At 49.0% G+C, this 21,930-nt stretch overlaps 1 protein-coding gene across 1 annotated transcript in view; it reads right to left on the bottom strand.

Moving 5' to 3' along the window:
• Positions 1–8,880: 8,880 nt before the first annotated feature.
• The window catches only part of TBRG4 (transforming growth factor beta regulator 4), a 34,513-nt gene continuing 21,463 nt past the window's right edge, over positions 8,881–21,930 (bottom strand). The window contains exons 7-10 of the mRNA XM_081882403.1: positions 21,421–21,666; positions 19,172–19,283; positions 17,303–17,417; positions 8,881–9,185 (exon numbers count right to left, since the gene is read on the bottom strand). Of these exons, the coding sequence (XP_081738529.1) occupies positions 9,084–9,185; positions 17,303–17,417; positions 19,172–19,283; positions 21,421–21,666 (575 nt within the window). The 3' untranslated portion in view covers positions 8,881–9,083. The remainder of the gene's footprint in view (positions 9,186–17,302; positions 17,418–19,171; positions 19,284–21,420; positions 21,667–21,930) is intronic.

Here is a 21,930-nt window from a genome sequence, read left to right as displayed (position 1 = left end):
ACCCAGGCAGAAATTAAAAGACGCCTGCTTCTTGGGAGAAAAGCAATGACAAGCCTAAAGGTAAAGGTAAAGGGACCCCTGACCATTAGGTCCAGTCGTGACCGACTCTGGGGTTGCGGTGCTCATCTCACTTTACTGGCTGAGGGAGCCGGCGTACAGCTTCCAGGTCATGTGGCCAGCATGACTAAGCCGCTTCTGGCGAACCAGAGCAGCGCATGGAAACACCATTTACCTTCCTGCTGGAGTGGTACCTATTTATCTACTTGCACTTTGATGTGCATTTGAACTGCTAGGTTGGCAGGAGCAGGGACCGAGCAACAGGAGCTCACCCCATCGCAAGTATTCGAACCGCCCACCTTCTGATCGGCAAGTCCTAGGCTTTGTGGTTTAACCCACAGCGCCACCCTTATGACAAACCTAGACAGCATCTTAAAAAGCAGAGACATCACCTTGCCGACAAAGGTCCCTATAGTTCAAGCTAATGTTTTCCCAGTAGTGATGTATGGAAGTGAGAGCTGGACCATAAAGAAGGCTAATAGCCGAAGAATGGATGCTTTTGAATTCTGGTGCTGGAGGAGACTCTTGAGAGTCCCATGGACTGCAAGAAGATCAAACCTATCCATCCTTAAGGAAATCAGCCCTGAGTGCTCCCTGGAAGGACAGATCCTGAAGCTGAGGCTCCAAGACTTTGGCCACCTCATGATAAGAGAAGACTCCCTGGAAAAGACCCTGATGTTGGGAAAGATGGAGGGCGCAAGGAGAAGGGGGCGACAGAGGACGAGATGGTGGGACAGTGTTCTCGAAGCTACCAGGATTTGACCAAACTGTGGGGGCAGTGGAAGACAGGAGTGCCTGGCATGCTCTGGTCCAGGGGGTCATGAAGAGTCGGACACGACTAAACATCAACAACTCCCAGGTCCAAGTCCCACACTCTGAACCACGATGCCGCAATGGCTCTCAGCTTGCCACCTTTGGAGAGTCCTGGATTCAAATTTCACCCCTACCATTTTAATTCAGTGCTCCCAAGGACTGCACTGCTCTAGGAAGGCAGGAAGGCCACCTGCCTCTGTGTGTGTGTGTGTGTGTGTGTGTGTGTGTGTGTATTCAAGCGCTTGCTCGGCCTTGCTGCGTCTTCCTGCCATTTCTCTTCCTTCCAGCTCTTGCAAACGAGGTCATTTCCATCACGATCCCTTGATTGAATCTGACGCCGAGGCCGGCTCCCAGTCTCCCTTTGCTTTCCACAGAGAGTCGCTCCCGAAAGCTTCTTAACCACCAGCTCGTTCCCTGCTGCAACTTAAAACCCATTTGCAAAAAGCCATTTGCCGCCTTGATCGCACAACCACCCTGCGAGGCTGGGCAGGGGCGCTAGGAAGCTCTGCTGGTCACAGACGTGTTGAACAACGATTGTAAAATATTGTCTAAAATGTATAAATTGCTGCTGTAATGGCATTTGAAAGATGAAGAGTTCAAGTCAGTTACGATACATTGGGCCAAGGATTTTGGGTATTGTAAAGGGTAAAGGGACCCCTGACCATTAGGTCCAGTCGTGGCCGACTCTGGGGTTGCGGCGCTCATCTCGCTTTACTGGCCGAGGGAGCCGGTGTACAGCTTCCGGGTCATGTGGCCAGCATGACTAAGCTGCTTCTGGCGAACCAGAGCAGCGCACGGAAACGCCGTTTACCTTCCCGCTATTTATCTACTTGCACTTTGACATGCTTTTGAACTGCTAGGTTGGCAGGAGCAGGGACCGAGCAACGGGAGCTCACCCCGTCGTGTGGATTCGAACCGCCGACCTTCTGATCGGCAAGTCCTAGGCTCTGTGGTTTAACGCTTTGCACCACCCACGTCCCCGATTTTGGGTTTAACATACAGCTAAAAGAGTGGGAAAGACTGTGGAAGGAAGAATTAAAATTTACTGCATGCAATGCTTTGAAAGAAAACGTGATGAAAATAATGTACAGATGGTATATCACACCAGTGAAATTAGCTAAAATGTATAAAACAAGTAACAAATGTTGGAAATGTAAAGAAAAAGAAGGTTCTTTTTATCACATGTGGTGGGAATGTAAGAAAGTGAAAAGCTGCTGGGAAATATATATAATGAGATGAAAAAGATGTTGAAATATACATTTATTAAAAAAAACCAGAAGCATTTCTACTTGGCATTGTAGGGGAGGATATTAATAGACAGGATAATAAACTGTTTTTATATGCAATAACGGCAGCAAGGGTACTATTGGCACAGAAATGGAAACAAGAAGAATTACTGACAAAAGAAGAATGGCAGACAAAATTACTGGACTATGCAGAATTAGACAAGATGACAGGAAGTATTTGAAACCGGTGGGATGAGAGATTCTCAGAGGCCTGGAGTAAACATGTGAACTATCTGAAAAGCAATTGTAATCAATAGATTACGCAAGAAGTTTTGTAAGGAGGACTGTGTGAAATATTGCAGACAAAAGTATGAAGAAAAGTAATAGTGAAATTAATGAAATGCAGATTAAGTGATAAAGATGGAAAAACCTTCAGATGTGGTTGATGGAAGTCCAAAACACTGGATAAGATGAGAAAATATGTTGTATGGGGTTGTTGTTTTTTTTTTTTTTGGAAATTCCATGTAAAAATTAATAAATATATATAGGAAAAGGGACCACTGACCATTAGGTCCAGTCGTGGCCACCTCTGGGGTTGCGGCGCTCATCTCGCTTTATTGGCCGAGGGAGCCGGCGTACAGCTTCCGGGTCATGTGGCCAGCATGACTAAGCCGCTTCTGGCGAACCAGAGCAGCGCACAGAAACGCCGTTTACCTTCTCGCCGGAGCGGTACCTATTGATCTACTTGCACTTTGAGGTGCTTTCGAACTGCTAGGTTGGCAGGAGCAGGGACCGAGCAACGGGAGCTCACCCCGTCGCGGGGATTCGAACCGCCAACCTTCTGATCCGCAAGTCCTAGGCTCTGTGGTTTAACCCAGAGCACCACCTGCATCCCTTAATAGATATATATGAAGCTCCGCTGGTCCACTGAAGCACTGGTTCTCTGTCTGAATCATCGGCCAGTCAGCTGCCACCCCAATCCTGACCCAGCCGGCTCTCCCAATGTTCTTACGACCTGCTTAGGGGTCTCAAAGATTCTCCCCTGGAGGGCAGAATTGGGCCTGCAGAGATTCTGGCATGCGTGCCAAGACATGCCCCGTCCTGCGGGCAACCGCTGCATGCGCCACTGAACATGCCAGGCACATCAGCCGAATCTGGGCATGAACAACAACGTTGGAAAGGGGGAGGTGTGGAGCAGGGAGAACGGAGACCATCGTTGACTGTTCAGTTTCCTGGAAATAAAAGCCCCCAAGGCAGTAGCAGCAACTCAGCTCCAAGAAGAATTCGCTCAGCGAGTGCACTGGGTTACATAAGCTCTCCGCATGTACAGTGGTACCTTGGGTTAAGTACTTAATTTGTTCTGGAGGTCCGTTCTTAACCTGAAACTATTCCTAACCTGAAGCACCACTTTACCTAATGGGGCCTCCTGCTGCCGCCAGGGCACAATTTCTGTTCGCATCCTGAAGCAAAGTTCTTAACCTGAAGCACTATTTCTGGCTTAGCGGAGTCTGTAACCTGAAGCGTATGTAACCTGAGGTACCACTATACAGTGGTGCCTTGGGTTATATACGCTTCAGATTACATATTCTTCAAGTTACAGACTCCGCTAATCCAGAAATAGTGTGGCTTACAACCAAATATTAAGATACATTAATACATCAAACATTAAAAGCTTCCCTGAACAGGGCTGCCTTCCAATGTCTTCTAAGAGTCTGGTAGTTGTTCTTCTCTTTGACATCTGGTGGGAGGGCGTTCCACAGGGCGGGCGCCACCACCGAGAAGGCCCTCTGCCTGGTTCCCTGTAGCTTTGCTTCTCGCAGTGAGGGAACCGCCAGAAGGCCCTCGGCACTGGACCTCACTATCCAGGTAGAACGATGGGGGTGGAGACGCTCCTTCAGAGCCTGCTTGGTGAGCTTGCAAGACCAGGGCAACCCAGTCAGATGGGTAGGGTACAAATAAAATTATTATTATTATTATCATCATCATCATCTAGGTGGCACTCATGAGGACGAGATGGGACAATCCAGCAGCCAAGCTCTTCTGCAGTTGCACCTTGCTGGGCCCGGGGGTGACCCGTGAAACGCGGTCCAGGACCGGTCCAGAATCTGAAGGTTCTGCTAGGAATCAATCCGACAGGGCCAAGGCAGGTCACGAGGCAGGAAACCAGGCAAGGACAGGTACAGGATCTCAGGCAGGATCTAGCATACAGCAATGTTGCTCCCGCAACCTGGGGCAGGGTCCGACAGCCTTTTATCTCTGTCGGGGTAACGGCCGGTCCTGATCCCCCGGCGACTCACCTCCCTGTTTTGCCCGAAGGCGAGCACTCCTGCGAGTACTCTGCTCTCTCCTTCTCTCAGACCTGTCTCTGCAGCTCGGGAAACGTCAGTGGGTTACTTGGACTACTGCAATGCGCTCTACGTGGGGCTCCCTTTGAAGGTGACTCGGAAACTACAACTAATCCAGAATGCGGCAGCTAAACTGGTGACTGGGAGCGGCCGCCGAGACCACATAACACTGGTCCTGAAAGACCCACATTGGCTCCCAGTAAAAGCTTCTTTAGGGAAGATTCAATGTTTAACAGACCACTGTATTTTAATACTTTGTTGGAAGCCGCCCAGAGTGGCTGGGGAAACCCAGCCAGATGGGCGGGGTATAAATAATAAATTCTATTCCATTCTATTCTATAAGCTTCCAGAAGATTTATTGAACCAGTATCTTAAGCTGTGAGTACACCATAGCTCTAGAGTCTGTGGCTTCGTTTATCGTATTTTTTGCTCTATAACTCACTTTTCCCCTCCTAAAAAGTAAGGGGAAATTTGTGTGCGTCTTATGGAGCGAATGCAGGCTGCGCAGCTATCCCAGAAGCCAGAACAGCAAGAGGGATTGCTGCTTTCACTGCGCAGCGATCCCTCTTGCTGTTCTGGCTTCTGAGATTCAGAATATTTTCCCCTCTTGTTTTCCTCCTCCAAAAATTAGGTGCGTCTTGTGGTCTGGTGCGTCTTATAGAGCGAAAAATATGGTAATCCCCCTTCCTAGTGATTCCTTCATTTGTTTGCTACTGTTAGGCCACTGTTTGCTATTACCCTCCAAAAACCTCTTCCATAGAAGGCGAGAGTCGCACAGAGGAAGCCGCTGTAAACAGGATCAGACCACGTGCTCAACCAAAGGCAAACTGCTCCAGAATCTCTGCAAACGCCATCTTGGCAGTCGAGATAACCCCACCATTAATTGCTAGTTGTTGCAGCAATGAGCTCATCTATGTTTAGATTCACTTGCTCTGATATAAGCTAATTTGCTGTGATGCTCTGCTTATCTGTGGGCTCAAGGGACTGGGCTCTCAGCCCAGAAAGAGGAGCTATCTGTAAGGTCTGAGTATTTTCCACCTAGTCCTTCATCTGGGCAGGTAAAATGACGTTTGCTGTTTTGTGTATAATGTAAGCACGTTGGCTTGGGTGCGGACAAGCCATCTCCTTGCTGCGGTGTCCGTCCCAGGTCTGCAAAGGCTGGGAGACCTGGCAGGCTGCTATGATCTAAGTCTACACCTTTCTTTAATAAAGCACTCAAAGGGGCCATTCTGATGTTTTTGACATCCTCCTTTGGTATCCTTGCACCCAGCCACTCCTGGGAGAGCTACTTTGCGGTTGGAGGCTGGATGGCGGCTAACAGATTGAGGTTGAATCCTGACAAGACAGAAGCACCATTTTTGGGGGAGACAGAAGGCGGGCAGGTGTGGAGGACTCCCTGGTCCTGAATGGGGTCACTGTGCCCCTGAAGGACCAGGTGCGCAGCCTGGGAGTCATTCTGGACTCACAGCTGTCCATGGAGGCGCAGGTCAATTCTGTGTCCAGGGCAGCTGTTTACCAACTCCATCTGGTACGCAGGATGAGACCCTGTCTGCCCGCGGACTGCCTCGCCAGACTGGTGCATGCTCTAGTTATCTCTCGCTTGGACTACTGCAACGCACTCTACGTGGGACTACCTTTGAAGGTGACCCAGAAACTACAACTAATCCAGAATGCAGCAGCTAGACTGGGGACTGGGAGTGGCCACCGAGACCACATAACACCGGTCCTGAAAGACCTGCATTGGCTCCCAGTACGTATCCGAGCACAATTCAAAGTGTTGGTGCTGACATTTAAAGCCCTAAACGGCCTTGGTCCAGTATACTTGAAGGTGCGTCTCCACCCCCATAGTTCTGCCCAGACACTGAAGTCCAGTGCTGATGGCCTTCTGGCGGTTCCCTCATTGCAAGAAGCCAAGCTACAGGGAACCAGGCAGAGGGCCTTCTCGGTGGTGGTACCCTCCCTGTGGAACACCCTCCCTTCAGATGTGAAGGAAATAAGCAGCTAACTTATCTTTAAAAGACATCTGAAGGCAGCCCTGTTTAGGGAAACTTTTAATATTTAATGCTGTATTGTTTTTAACACTCGACTGGGAGCCGCCCAGAGTGGCTGGGGAAACTCAACCAGATGGGTGGGGTATAAATAATATAATATTATTATTATTATTAGTATTATTGTTATTTGGTCCGGCAGTTCAGAACAGACCACTGGAGCCATCTACCTCAGTGTGGTCTGCACTGACTGCTAGCAGGACGACAATTTTGGCACCACCTGCAAAAACTAGGGGCTGAAACAGGGACGTTCTGCATGGAAAGACGACGCTGAACCACTGAGCTGTGGCCTTCTTAAGCGAGGATTCGCCTGCTGGGTGGTCAGCCTGCAACTGGACCCAATCCATCTTGGACATCCTACTGCATATGGGATTTCACTAACATACCGTATTTTTCGCTCTATAAGACACACCAGACCACAAGACGCACCTAGTTTTTGGAGGAAAACAAGAAAAAATATATTCTGAATCTCAGAAGCCAGAACAAGAGGGATCGCTGTGCAGTGAAAGCAGCAATCCCTCTTGCTGTTCTGGCTTCTGGGATAGCTGCGCAGCCTGCATTCGCTCCATAAGACACACACACATTTCCCCTTACTTTTTAGGAGGGAAAAAGTGAGTCTGATAGAGCAAAGAATACGGTGTATGTTTTGTTGAGTCTGAGCTACCCAGAACTGCCGTGATTGGCTATGAAGGGAACGGGTAAAGCCCGAGGGCCATGAAAGTCCAGCAGCCCTCTTGCCACAGTCGCCAACAAATCCCTCAGATCTCACTAGTGGGCTTCAAAGGAAATAGCCCTGGGTGTCGGCCACTTGCGAAGAACAGAAGATGCCCGGGGGTCAGGATGGCTCCTGATGCATCTGGAGGTGTGTGCCTGTGGATCCTTGGATCTGGACCGTTTTCATGCACTACTAGTAACACATCCTATAGAATCCCATCCTTTATATTTCACCGTCACAATCAGAATGAATTTCAGGAACCAAAAGGCCGTATTGAAATATATGACTTGTGAGCAGCCTGGTGCATAAATGGCAACTAGGTGTTCCGATTTTGCGACTGAAGTCCTGGTTTAAGGGAGCCATTTGGCCCCTAGCTGATATATACAGTGGTACCTCGGGACACAGGTGGCGCTGTGGGTTAAAGCCTCAGCGCCTAGGGCTTGCCGATCGAAAGGTCGGCGGTTCGAATCCCTGCGGCGGGGTGCGCTCCCGCTGCTCGGTCCCAGCGCCTGCCAACCTAGCAGTTCGAAAGCACCTCCGGGTGCAAGTAGATAAATAGGGACCGCTTACCAGCGGGAAGGTAAACGGTGTTTCCGTGTGCAGCTCTGGCTCGCCAGAGCAGCGATGTCACGCTGGCCACGTGACCCGGAAGTGTCTCCGGACAGCGCTGGCCCCTGGCCTCTTGAGTGAGATGGGCGCACAACCCCAGAGTCTGGCAAGACTGGCCCGTACGGGCAGGGGTACCTTTACCTTTACCTTTTTACCTCGGGTTAAGTACTTAATTCGTTCCGGAGGTCCGTTCTTAACCTGAAACTGTTCTTAACCCTTCTGCCCAGTACAGTAATTTGGTAATCCTCATAGAACTGTAGCCCAATGGCTGCCATTAATTTGATTTTGAATTGATTTTAGAATGAATGGATTTCAGAATGCTGTGTTACTTTTATTGTTGTTAGCCGCTCTGAGCCTGGCTTCAGCTGGGGAGGGCGGGATATAAATAAAAAAGTTATTATTATTATTATTATTATTATTATTATTATTATTATTATTATGCACCAGGAAGCAGACAGAGCATACAGGTGCTGCTTCAGACAGCAGTGTGACACCCTCCTTTTCCCTGGCCACCTGACATCTAAGGTGGAGGGGATGGAGAGGGTTTGGAGGAGGAAGAAGAAGAAGAAGAAGAAGAAGAAGAAGAAGAAGAAGAAGAAGAAGAAGAAGAAGAAGAAGAAGAATTTATTATTTATACCCTCCCATCTGGCTGGGTTTCCCCAGTCACTCTGGGCAGCTCCCAACAGAATATTAAAAATACAGTGGTACCTTGGGTTAAGTACTTAATTCGTTCCGGAGGTCCGTTCTTAACCTGAAACTGTTCTTAAGATGAAGCACCACTTTAGCTAATGGGGCCTCCTGCTGCCGCTGCGCCGCCAGAGCGCGATTTCTGTTCTCATCCTGAAGCAAAGTTCTTAACCTGAAGCACTATTTCTGGGTTAGCGGAGTCTGTAACCTGAAGCGTATGGAACCTGAAGTGTCTGTAACCCGAGGTACCACTGTATATATGAGTTTCTAACACTGCCTGGGAGACAAAAAAGCTTCTTTCAACACACGGATTCCGAAGCAACTCTCTTTCTTTCCTTAGCCAGGCCAGGAGCGGAACAGACAGCCGAAAGTGTGACCTGGACTGTACAATAGACCGTTTATTCAAATGCACATCTATATACATGGATGAAGAGACCCCCCTCCATGCGTCCAGAGATGCTCGCGGCCACTTCCCTTCAGAGCATCGCCAAGATGACTGTAGACAAGGACAGGCAGAATCCCTCCCTCCCAGCAGTTAATCCGGCAACTGCCCTTGTGAGCGCGTGTGTGTCTCTTGTTCTCCCTATTTTGCCATTTCTTCAGCCACTGCCTTGCCCATCTTGTCTTTCAGGTAGGCAGTCTTCTGCCACTCCGACTTCAGGTCAAGCCATTCGTAATAGGGAACCTGCAAGAGGTGGAGGGAAAGAGAGAAAGAGGAGATGGTAATATTCATTCATTCATTCATTCATTCCCTTTTTTAAAAAAAATAATATTTATTAAAGATTTAAAGATTACAGAAAGAAAGAAAAAGACACAAAATTAAACAAAACAACACATCACAATAAAGAAAAAAACAGAAAACATTACTTATCTTAGCAAAGCAAAAACAAAAACAATTAAAAACACGAGTATTCCCATAACTTATCTTTCATTCGCTTGTTTCGTTGACCTCCTCACACCTCCCTTTTTTGTATTCTAGTTCAGTTAGCTATTTCAGCAAATCCTTTCCATCTTTCTCAGTTTTTGCCCTATAGTTTGTCTTGACATAATCTAACTTTACTTTTCCTCCTTTAGCCAAGTAACAATCTATTTTTACTTAATCCTTCATAACATTTCTGCATTCATTCATTCCCCACCCATCTGGATGGGTTTCCCCAGCCACTCTGGGCGGCTTCCAACAAAAGTATTAAAATACAGTGATCTGTTAAACGTTAAAAGCTTCCCTAAACAGGGCTGCCTTCAGATGTCTTCTAAAATCTGGTAGTTGTTATTCTCTTTGACATCTGGTGGGAGGGCGTTCCACAGGGAGGGTGCCACCATCGAGAAGGCCCTCTGCCTTGTTCCCTGTAACCTCACTTCTCACAGGGAGGGAACCGCCAGAAGACCCTCGGAGTTGGACCTCAGTGTCCGGGCAGAACGATGGGGGTGGAGACGCTCCTTCAGATATACTGGACCAAGGCCGTTTAGGGCTTTAAAGGTCAGCACCAACACTTTGAATTGTGCTCAGAAACTAGGCCAGGCCTCAGCTAGAAAAGCCCTGCCGGGCATTGCATCTATTCCTGGACAGAGAAGATCAGCCAAAGATTCTCATATTCATTTTTGAAACATCAGTTCTGTATTTGTTCAGAATCTGTTCAGTATTCAGGCATTTCAACAGCAAGCAACATAACCCAGTTAAAAGGTAAAGGGACCCCTGACCCTTAGGTCCAGTCGTGGCTGACTCTGGGGTTGCGGCACTCATCTCACTTTCTTGGCCGAGGGAGCTGGCGTACAGCTTCCGGGTCATGTGGCCAGCATGACTAAGCCACCTCTGGAAAACCAGAGCAGCGCACAGAAACCCTGTTTACCTTCCCGCCGGAGCGGTACCTATTTATCTACTTGCACTTTGATGTGCTTTCAAACTGCTAGGTTGGCAGGAGCAGGGACCGAGGAATGGGAGCTCACTCCGTCACGGGGATTCGAACCGCCGACCTTCTGATCGGCAAGTCCTAGGCTCTGTGGTTTAACCCACAGTGCCACCCGCGTCCCTTATAACCCAGTTAGTATCACATAATTGCACTAGAATTAAAGAGGTTTCTTTAGATCAGTGTTTTTCAACCTTTTTTGGGCAAAAGCACACTTGTTTCATGAAAAAAATCACGAGGCACACAACCATTAGAAAATGTTAAAAAAAATAACTCTGTGCCTATATTGACTATATATAAAGTATTTTATAATTACTTTATTATGAAATAGTAAGTAAACAGAAATATGAAAAATTATAAAATACTTTATTTTTAAATCTTTTGAATTTTTCAATTTTCCCCACGGCACACTAGTGTGCCGCGGAACAGTGGTTGAAAAACACTGCTTTAGATATTGATAGATGGGAGTCAGTAAACTCCAGCCTTTGGGGAAGAGTTCATATACGCAACTCCCTCGACTGGCTTGGCTTCCAGACTGGGTTGTGTCTGCGTGTGACACAGAGTGTTTTCCTGATCAGAAGCCCTTCGCCGTGAGCATCTCGCAGCCACCTTGGCATCTAAGCACCTGGGGATTATCCAGAGTGGTTCTGAGCCAGTGGGGCTGGCAGGGAACGGTGCCACGGTCTACCCAGACAGCCGGCCAGCGATAATCTCTGTCCCCTTCCACCCTGGTGACTCTCAATGCCTCAACTTTCCACCCAACTTTGTACAAACAAGCGGCTGGCCGGCACCTGGAGGAATGAAAGCCGGAGGATCGGTGGGCCGTGGGAAAACGCAGTCGAGTCGGAGCAAACAGATTAAGGGCTGAAACAACGATGGCCAGAGGGGTAAGCGGCCTCACGCAAAAAAACAGTGTTTATTAGCAGAATGCAGAGACAGGGACAGGTTGCTGTTTTCAGCAGTTTTGGGAATCGGAGCAAAGCGCATGTGCTTTTTGCTTTTTTAGATAAGCCTGTGGTGACCTCAGCTATGCAGATGACACAACCTTGTTGGCAGAAAGCGAGGAGGAATTAAAGAACCTTTTAATGAGGGTGAAAGAGGAGGGCGCAAAATATGGTCTGAAGCTCAACATCAAAAAAGAACGAAGATCATGGCCACTGGGCCCATCACCTCCTGGCAAATAGAAGGGGAAGAAACGGAGGCAGTGAGAGATTTTACTTTCTTGGGCTCCAGGATCACTGCAGATGGTGACAGCAGCCACAAAATTAAAAGACGCCTGCTTCTTGGGAGAAAGGCGATGGCAAACCAGGACAGCAACTTAAAAAGCAGAGATATCACCTTGCCAACAAAGATCCGTATAGTTAAAGCCATGGTTTTCCCAGTAGTGATGTATGGAAGTGAGAGCTGGACCATAAAGAAGGCTGATCGCCGGAGAATGGATGCTTTTTTGAATTCTGGTGCTGGGGGAGACTCTTGAGAGTCCCATGGACTGCAAGAAGATGAAACCTCTCCATTCGGAAGGAAATCAGCCTTGAGTGCTCACTGGAAGGACAGATCCTGAAGCTGAGGCTCCAATACTTTGGCCACCTCATGAGAAGAGAAGACTCCCTGGAAAAGACCCTGATGTTGGGAAAGATGGAGGGCACAAGGAGAAGGGGACGACAGAGGACGAGATGGTGGGACAGTGTTCTGGAAGCTACCAGCATGAGTTTGACCAAACTGCGGGAGGCAGTGGAAGACAGGAGTGCCTGGCGTGCTCTGGTCCAGGGGGTCACGAAGAGTTGGACACAACTAAATGACTAAACAACAACAAGTGGTGACCCCTGAACTTACACTTTCAAAGGACAAATTTGGGGATTGAGCTGAAAGAGCATGCAAGTCCTAGTCCTGTGTGTTCTGTCCTGTGTGTTCGTTGTTCTGTATGGGACAATGACAATAAAGATGATCGTATCGTATTATATCGTGATATGGCTCTAATTGTAGAATCACAGACTTGGAAGGGACCGCAAGGGTCATTCAGTCCAACCCCCTGCCATGCAGGAATGTTTTGCCCAATGTGGGTCTCAAACCCACAACCCAGCCATTAAAGTCTCATGCTCTCCCAGGCCAGGGCCGTATGATCAGCAGCCTCACACGATACATTTTTATTGACTGCGTTTATATCCCATCGTTTTCCTCCAAGGACTTCAAGGCGGCGTACGTGGGTTTCCCTGCTCCCCAGGTTTGTTGTGGAGATTAAATGAGGAAGGAGAAAGACCATGTATGCAGCCTTCAGCTGCTTGGGGAAAAAGGAGAGCAATGAGCACATAGTTCAGGGTTGCGTATGTGGACAATCACCCACCTTAGAATCATAGAATCATAGAGTTGGAAGAGACCACAAGGGCCATGGAGTCCAACCCCCTGCCAAGCAGGAAACACCATCAGAGCACTCCTGACATATGGTTGTCAAGCCTCTGCTTAAAGACCTCCAAAGAAGGAGACTCCACCACACTCCTTGGCAGCAAATTCCACTGTCGAACAGCTCTTACTGTCAGGAAGTTCTTCCTAATGTTTAGGTGGAATCTTCTTTCTTGTAGTTTGGATCCATTGCTCCGTGTCCGCTTCTCTGGAGCAGCAGAAAACAACCTTTCTCCCTCCTCTACGTGACATCCTTTTATATATTTAAACATGGCTATCATATCACCCCTTAACCTCCTCTTCTCCAGGCTAAACATGCCCAGCTCCCTTAGCCGTTCCTCATAAGGCATCGTTTCCAGGCCTTTGACCATTTTGGTTGCCCTCCTCTGGACACGTTCCAGTTTGTCAGTGTCCTTCTTGAACTGTGGTGCCCAGAACTAGACACAGTACTCCAGGTGAGGTCTGACCAGAGCAGAATACAGTGGCACTATTACTTCCCTTGATCTAGATGCTAGACTCCTATTGATGCAGCCCAGAATTGCATTGGCTTTTTTAGCTGCCGCGTCAAACTGTTGGCTCATGTCAAGTTTGCCTCTATCATCGCAACAACCCTGTGAGGTAGGTTAGGGAGAGATAGTAACCCTGTAATGGACGGCTGCGATAGCTCGGTAGGGCATGAGACTTTCAATCTCAGGGCTGTGGGTCTGAGCCCCACATTGGGCAAAAGATTCCTGCATTGTAGGGGGCTGGGCTAAATGACCCTCATAATCCCTTCCAACTCTATGATTCTACAGTTTGAATCCATAACATAAGAACAAGACTCGGAAATGCTCTGATCTGCTCTGTCTCACACACAGCATCTGACATCCTTCAAATAATAGTAATAATAATAATAATAAAATTTTATTTATATCCAGCCCTCCCCAGCCGAAGCTGGGCTCAGAGCGGCTAACAACAATAAAAGTAACACAGCATTCTAAAATCCATTCATTCTAAAATCAATTCAAAATCAAATTCATGGCAAACATTGGGCTAGAGTTCTGTGAGGATTACCAAAGGAGGGAGTCAGGCTGTGCCCTGGCCAAAGGCCTGGTGGAACAGCTCTGTCTTGCAGGCCTTGCGGAAAGATGTCAAGTCCTGCAGGGCCCTAGTCTCTTGGGACAGAGCGTTACACCAGATTGGGGCCACAGCCAAAAAAGCCCTGGCCTCCCTAACCTCCCTGTGGCCTGGGACAGCCAATATGTTTTTGTTTGAAGTTCGTAAGGTCCTCCGTGGGACATACGAGGAGAGGTGGTCCCGTAGGTACGAGGGTCCTAGGCCGTATAGGGCTTTAAAGGTTAAAACCAGCACCTTAGACCTGATCCTGTACCCCACCGGGAGCCAGTGCAGCTGGTATAGCACTGGGTGAATGTGATCCCGCAGCGAGGACCCCATAAGGAGTCTCGCCACGGCATTCTGCACCCACTGGAGTTTCTGGGTCAGTCTCAAGGGCAGTCCCACGTAGAGCGAGTTATAATAATCAAGTCTGGAGGTAACCGTCGCGTGGATCACAGTGGCTAGGTCAGGGCGAGAGAGGTAAGGAGCCAACTGCTTAGCTTGGCGGAGATGAAAAAATGCCGCCTTTGTTGTAGCTGCAACATGGAAAGGGAGGTGTCGAAGATTACACCCAAAGTAGGAGAAGGGGTCAAGCAGTCTTCTTTGCAAGACGGGAGTCAATTTATCCACAACCGCCTTTGCCAACGGGGTGCCCTTGAGTTGTTCTGGACTGCAACTCCAAAGAGGACCAGCCAGCACGGCTGTGGTGCGCTGCTGGGGGCACCAAGTTGGCAAAGTCTGATCTGCAAAAAGCAGACACACACAGAACCACAGGGAAGGCAGTTCAGCACGAGCTCAGTCAAGGCTAAACAGCGCCAGCGGGGGCCTGTTGGAGGGTGCCTGGCCTGGGCTCCCCCTCCCCTCCTGGCCCCCAAAGGGGGGGGGGAGGCGTCAACTGTGTCTGCATCCGACATCTCTCCACCCCCCAACCCCCTTTGCCCTTTCCTCCAAGCTGCCGGAGAGCAGAGCAGGGGGTGCCGTGGACTGCAGAGCTATAATTGCTTCCAAGGAGCTAAATAATGTATGATCGCTGTTTGAGTGCAGCCTCTGCCCCCCCTCTTCCCCCCACCCCACCCTGGAGCCCTCCAGCGGGCAGCCTGACACCAGAGAGGGAGAGAGAGAGAGCGGTCACGAGCCAGGAGGAATGGCGGCGCTCCCCCTGCTCCAAGCCACTCCTGGGGAACTGGGGCAAACGGACGCAGGGCTTTCCGCCATTCCCTGGTGGGGGGAGAACAGGGGAGGGGCACAGAGCAAGGGGGGAGTGCTCCAGTCGTATCTCCATCCTAAACCGGGCAAAGGCAGGCTGCCCCCCCCACAATAATCCTGCCCACCGTGATGCAAATCAAGGGCCTTTCGGTACGCTCTTTTCTTTCACTCTCTTGCTAGAAGCTCAGCGTTGCCCTCACCTGTTCTAGAAGGCTCCTATAGAAGGGTCCAGTATGCACAGAGACTTGGTGCCTGCCCATTAATAATAATAATAAAAAATTTTATTTATACCCTGCCCTCCCCAGCCAAGACTGAGCTCAGGGCAGCTATACCAATAATAAAAAGTTGATTAAAATACAACTTGAAAAACAAGATTAAAATACAACATTAAAATGCAGCTTTTTCGCATCGTTCAGCCACTGAGGTCCAGCGCCGAGGGCCTTCTGGCAGTTCCCTCCCTGCGAGAGGTGAGGTTACAGGGAACCAGGCAGAGGGTCTTCTCGGTGGTGGCGCCCGCCCTGTGGAACGCCCTCCCATCAGGCGTCAAGGAAATAAACAACTGTCTGACTTTTAGAAGACATCTGAAAGCAATCCTGTATCAGGAAGCTTTTTAAGGTTCTAAGTTTTATTATGGTTTTATATATACTGAAAGTTACCCAGTCAGATGGGTGGGGTACAAATTGTTGTTGTTGCTGTTCTTGGACTACAAGCTGAACATGAGTCAACGGTGTGATGCAGCAGCATAAAAAGCTAATGCTATTCTAGGCTGCATCAACAGAAGTATACTGTCCAGAACAAGAGAAGTAATAGTACTGTGGTACCTCTGGATGCGAACGGGATCCGTTCCAGAGCCCCGTTCGCATCCAGAAGCGAACACAAGCTGCATCCGCGGGTCACGATTCGCCGCTTCTGCACATGCGAGTGACGTCATTTTGACCGTCTGCGCATGCGCGAGCGGCGAAATCCGGAAGTAACACACTCTGTTACTTCCGGGTTGCCGCAGCACGCAACCCAAAAATACTTATCCTGAAGCTACTTCAACCCGAGGTATGACTGTACCGCTCTATTCTCCTTTCGCCGGACTACATCTAGAATACTGTGTCCACTTCTGGACACCACAATTTAAGAAGGATATTGACAAGCTGGAAGGAGGGCAGAGTGAGGACGATCAAGACCGAGGGCAGTATACAAGGGTCCCGAAACCAAGCCTTATGAGGAACGGTTAAAGGAGCTGGGCATGTTTAGCTTGGAGAAGAGAAGAATGAGAGGTGAGACAAAGGCCATTTTCAAATATCTCAAAGGCTGCCCCGTGGAAGAGGGAACAAACTTGTTTACTGCTGCTCCAGAGGGGAGGACCCTAACCAAAGGATTCAAACATTGACAGTAGAACGGACAACCTCAGGTGATGGACTCTCCTTCGATGGCAGTTTTTAAATAGTGGTTGTGTGGTCATCTATTAGAATTTTTTTTTAGCTGCAATTCAGATGCAGAGGGTTGGATCAGACGGCCCTTCCAACTCTACAATGATTCTATGATTCTATGAATTGTTGGAGGAAATATGAAGTGATGGGAACGTACAGTCATATGTGGTGGGACTGTCCGTTAGTTAATGAATTTTGAAAAGAGATTGGCATAGAAATATCGGGAATTGTGGTTAGGAAAGTGGGAATATCTAAATTAATGGTTCTTATTAGTCTGAGTAGCACCGAGTTAAAAAGAAAAAAGGAATGTAAATGGGTAAAATTGATGGTAACTGCAGCCAGACAGGTTATAGCGATTAACTGGAAAAATGCAGAAGAGCTAGGGGTGAACCAATGGAGGGAAAAACTGAATATTATAATTTTACAATATCTAACTGTGAAGATACACAGAATGAAAGGGTTTAAGGTCAGTGAGAAAGAGGAGGATTGGTTTGAGAAGATATTGAATTATTTGGCTAGGTTTGAACAATTTGGGGCAATTAAAATGTTAAAAGTTACATAAACCTTGTGGGTGGAGGAGTGTTAACGTATATAAAATTGTACATATGGTTGATTTGAATATGTTATTATTGATTACGTATACCCAATGTATCAGCTGCCTGGGAGGGTTTCACTGTTTGTGTTTTGGTTGTTGGTAAAAAATAAAAATATTTAAACATTAAAAAAAAGAGACCATGGAGGAATCGCGGAATTCACCCACCCACAGCCCAGCAACTCACATCAACAACCAGGAAACCGGAGGCTTGGACGTGGCGCCGGGCCATTGCGAAGCGCCCCAGCAGGTCTTTGCTCCGGTTGCTGAAGTTTGGGAACTCCCATCCGAGAAAGGCGAGCCTGTGAGAGAGTTTGGGGTGGGAAGGGGAGAGAGAAAACAGAACTCAGCGCCATCATGCACTCCCAAGAATACCGTATTTTCCGCTCTATAAGACGCACCAGACCACAAGACGCACCTAGTTTTTGGAGGAGGAAAACAAGAAAAAAAATATTCTGAATCTCAGAAGCCAGAACAGCAAGAGGGATCGCTGCGCAGTGAAAGCAGCGATCCCTCTTGCTGTTCTGGCTTCTGGGATAGCTGCGCAGCCTGCATTCGCTCCATAAGACGCACACACATTTCCCCTTCCTTTTTAGGAGGGAAAAAGTGAGTCTTATAGAGCAAAAAATACGGTATCTTCTGCTTTTTGAGGAGCCTAGCTGCCAGGGAGGCTACTGCTCATGAATGCCCCTTAGGCAGGTTTTAGTCAATGTCTGCAACATGCCCTTCTTAATGATGGGTGGAGAAAACTCAAAAGGATTAGGCCAGAGGGTCCAACACACGCCTTGCGGAAATTTAAATCAGTGTGCGGCCGGCAGGTTCCGAAGTGCTCTTGCAGCCCCCTTGGCCTGAGAGGTTGGGCCGCCCTGGATTAGACGAATTCATGGAGAAGCCTATCGATGGCTACTAGCTCCCACCGTTGGAAGAAGCAATGCTTATGAAGACCAGTAGGGCTGGGTTTGGGCTGGGTGTTCATCAGTATGTGGATGATACCCAGCTCTACCTCTCTTTCAAATCAGAACCAGTGAGGGCAGTGAAGGTCCTGTGTGAGTGTCTGGAGGCGGTTGGAGGATGGATAGCGGCTAACAGATTGAGGTTGAATCCTGACAAGACAGAAGTACTGTTTTTGGGGGACAGGAGGCAGACAGGTGTGGAAGATTCCCTGGTCCTGAATGGGGCAACTGTGCCCCTGAAGGACCAGGTGCGCAGCCTGGGAGTCATTTTGGACTCACAGCTGTCCATGGAGGTGCAGGTTAATTCTGTGTCCAGGGCGGCTGTCTACCAGCTCCATCTGGTACGCAGGATGAGACCCTCCCTGCCCACAGACTGTCTTGCCAGAGTGGTACATGCTCTAGTTATCTCCCACTTGGACTACTGCAACGCGTTCTATGTTGGGCTACCTTTGAAGGTGACGCGGAAACTGCAATTAATCCAGAATGCGGCAGCTAGACTGGTGACTGGGAGTGGCCGCCGGGACCACATAACACATTCTGAGAGATTTGCATTGGCTCCCAGTACGTTTCCGAGCACAATTCAAAGTGTTGGCGCTGACCTTTAAAGCCCTAAACGGCCTTGGTACTATATACCTGAAGGAGCGTCTCCACCCCCATCATTCTGCCAGGACACTGAGGTCCAGCACCAAGGGCCTTCTGGCGGTTCCCTCACTGCGAGAAGTGAGGTTACAGGGAACCAGGCAGAGGGCCTTCTCAGTGTTGGCGCCCGCCTTGTGGAACACCCTCCCAGCAGATGTCAAAGAGAACAACTACTACCAGACTTTCAGACGACATCTGAAGGCAGCCCTGTTTAGGGAAGCTTTTAATGTTTGATGCATTACTGTATTTTAATATTGCGTTGGAAGCCGCCCAGAGTGGCTGGGGAAACCCGGCCAGATGGGTGAGGCATAAATTATAAATTTATTATTATTATTATTATTATTATTATTATTATTATTATTATTATTACACCAGGACTACAACTCCCATCATCCCTGAGCACTGATCCTGCTTGGTCTCAGGTTTGAGAAACGCTGCCCTAACCAACCGCCCCGAAGACTCACCTTCTGGCCCCGGGCGGGAGATGTTTAGATCCCTCGGACTGGCCCTGGCCAGGAGCTGTGAAGTCTGCTACAGGCAACGGCTGGTTGTCTGCGTTAAGCACCATCTCGGCATCTGCAGACGGAAAAGAAAAGTCACTTCTGAGCTGGCAATTCTCCTGTGGGCAGGGGCTCTTCAGGCCCCATGGACCAGCCGATCGGCAGGGCTTTCAAACCCAGTACCTGCCCTGCGTTTCATATTTTGGTTAGGTGGGCATGGCTTAGCAAAAATGGCCACTGGGGACACCTGGTGTAGATTCCCCCCTGCTGATAAATTGGGTTGCTTTGTTTTGTTTTGGGAGTCACCCCGAACAACTCACTGCAAGGCAACGTCTCTGAAGCTAGCCTGATCTCCCAGCTCCTAGTCTGACACTCTAACCAAGCCTTTCTCAACCTGTGGGTCCCCAGATGTTGTTGGACTACAACTCCCATCACCCCTAGCTAGCAAGGCCAGAGCTCAGGGATGATGGGAGTTGTAGTCCCACAACATCTGGGGACCCACAGGTTGAGCACCATCTAACCACTACACCCCACTGGCTTCCTAGAGTTCTTCAGCTATGGGACAGCTCAGTGAATTAAGAAGGTAAATAAATATGGGGAAAGCAAAATGTCCCTTAGAAAAGGATCTGAAATATTTCCCTCGAAGCTTGAATCTGAAGCTTGAAGCATTTTATCACATGGAAGAAGCAACAAGCTTATTTTCTCCTGCGCTACAGGGAAGGACTCAAACCGATGGTTTCAAGTGACAAGAAAGGACTAAACATCAATAAAACTTTCCGACTGAGAGCTGTTTGATAGTGAAACAGTCTCTGTTGGGAGGTTGTGGTCTACAATTCTATGATTCTATAACGTGTCGTAAACCACCCTGCGATTTTTTCCTTAAAACACAAAGCGGTAAATGAATAATAATAGTAGCAGTAATGCAGCAAAAGTCCTGTTATTGGATCCACAAGGTACTACTAAGGTAAGGTAAAGGATCCCTGGACAGTTAGGTCCAGTCAAAGGCGACTCTGGGGTTGCGGTGCTCATCTCGCTTTCAGGCCGAAGCAGCCGGTGTTTGTCTACAGACAGCTTTCCGGGTCATGTGGCCAGCAGGACTAAATCACTGCTGGCGCAACAGGACATTGTGATGGAAGCCAGAGCGTATGGAAATGCAGTTTACATTCCTGCCGCAGTGGTCCCTGCTTATCTACTTGCACTGGCGTGCTTTCGAACTGCTAGGTTGGCAGGAGCTGGGACAGAGCAACGGGAGCTCATTCCGTCGTGGGGATTCAAACTGCCGACCTATCGGCAAGCCCTAGAGCATGGACAGGCAAACTAAGGCCTGGGGGCCGGATCTGGCCCAATTGTCTTCTAAATCCAGCCCGCGGACGGTTGGGAATCAGTGTGTTTTTACATGAGTAGAATGTGTCCTTTTATTTAAAATGCATCTCTGCGTTATATGCGAGGCCTGCCTAGTACACATGAGTAGAACGTGTGCTTTGATTTAAAATGCATCTCTGCATTATTTGTGGGGCCTGCCTGGCCTGGTGTTTTTACATGAGTAGAATTGATTTAAAATGTATCTCTGAGTTATTTGTGGGGCATAGGAATTTGTTCATTTCCCTCCAAAAAAAAAATAGTCCGGCCCCCCACAAGGTCTGAGGGACAGTGGACTGGCCCCCTGATGAAAAAGTTTGCTGACCCCTACCCAAGAGGCTCAGCGGTTTAGACCACAGCGCCACCCGCGTCCTTAAAAGGCACTATTACAGTATTCATCACCTATGGACCCAAGTGACACCCCCCAACTTGGCTGTGGGGTGGCATGAGATACAGTGGTACCTCGGGTTAAGAACTTAATTTGTTCCGGAGGTCCGTTCTTAACCTGAAACTGTTCTTAACCTGAAGCACCACTTTAGCTAATGGGGCCTCGCGCTGCCACTGCACGATTTCTGTTCTCATCCTGAAGCAAAGTTCGTAACCTGAGGCACTATTTCTGGGTTAGCGGAGTCTGTAACCTGAAGCGTCTGTACCCCGAGGTACCACTGTAGAGATCTTGCCCCCTGGGACAAGAATGTGCCCCCTCCCTGTCGCCCAAGGGCTAAGAGGACCTCTCTGTAGGTGGGGAAATGTTGCCATGCGAAGAGGAGGCCTGCAGATATTTTCCTCTGCAAACCGCCTGCCCTCCAGTGCCCCATGCTGCCCCCCAAAACCGCACCAAGAGTGGGGCTCACCAAGCAGCCATCCGCAGTCCGTGTCCACCTCAAAGCGCACTTTCGCTGGGTCTCCCGCAACCACCTGCAGCACCTCCCTGAGGCTGCTCTGAAGGGGGGTGGGCTTCCTGCCCCCCTGGAGCCCCTTGCTGCCCAGGGCTTCCGGCGGCAGGAGGGGCCCTGCGTAGTCTGGGCACTCCAGGCAGGCAGCGGTGTTGATGTGGATCAGTTTGAGCCGGTAGTTGTGCCCTTTCGCCGAGGGGTCGTCTGCCGCAAGTGGAGGAAGGTGAGAGGGAGAGGGAGAGGGAGAGGGAGAGGGAGAGGGGGAGAGAGAGAGAGAGAGAGAGAGAGAGAACATTGCAGAATGGTGCAGAATGCCCGGCGAAACTCCTTACGGGATCCTTGCCGTGGGATCACATTCCCCCGGTGCTATACCGGCTGCACTGGCTCCCGGTGGAGTTCAGGATCAGGTTTAAGGTGCTGGTTTTAACCTTTAAAAGCCCTATTGTGATGGCCTGGGAATCGGATTCA

The sequence above is a fragment of the Podarcis melisellensis genome, assembly GCF_964234715.1.
Source record: "Podarcis melisellensis genome assembly, chromosome: 12".
NCBI classification, from domain to species: domain Eukaryota; kingdom Metazoa; phylum Chordata; class Lepidosauria; order Squamata; family Lacertidae; genus Podarcis; species Podarcis melisellensis.
Note: the sequence above shows the minus strand (reverse complement) of the source record. Positions and strands in the feature narration are given on the sequence as shown.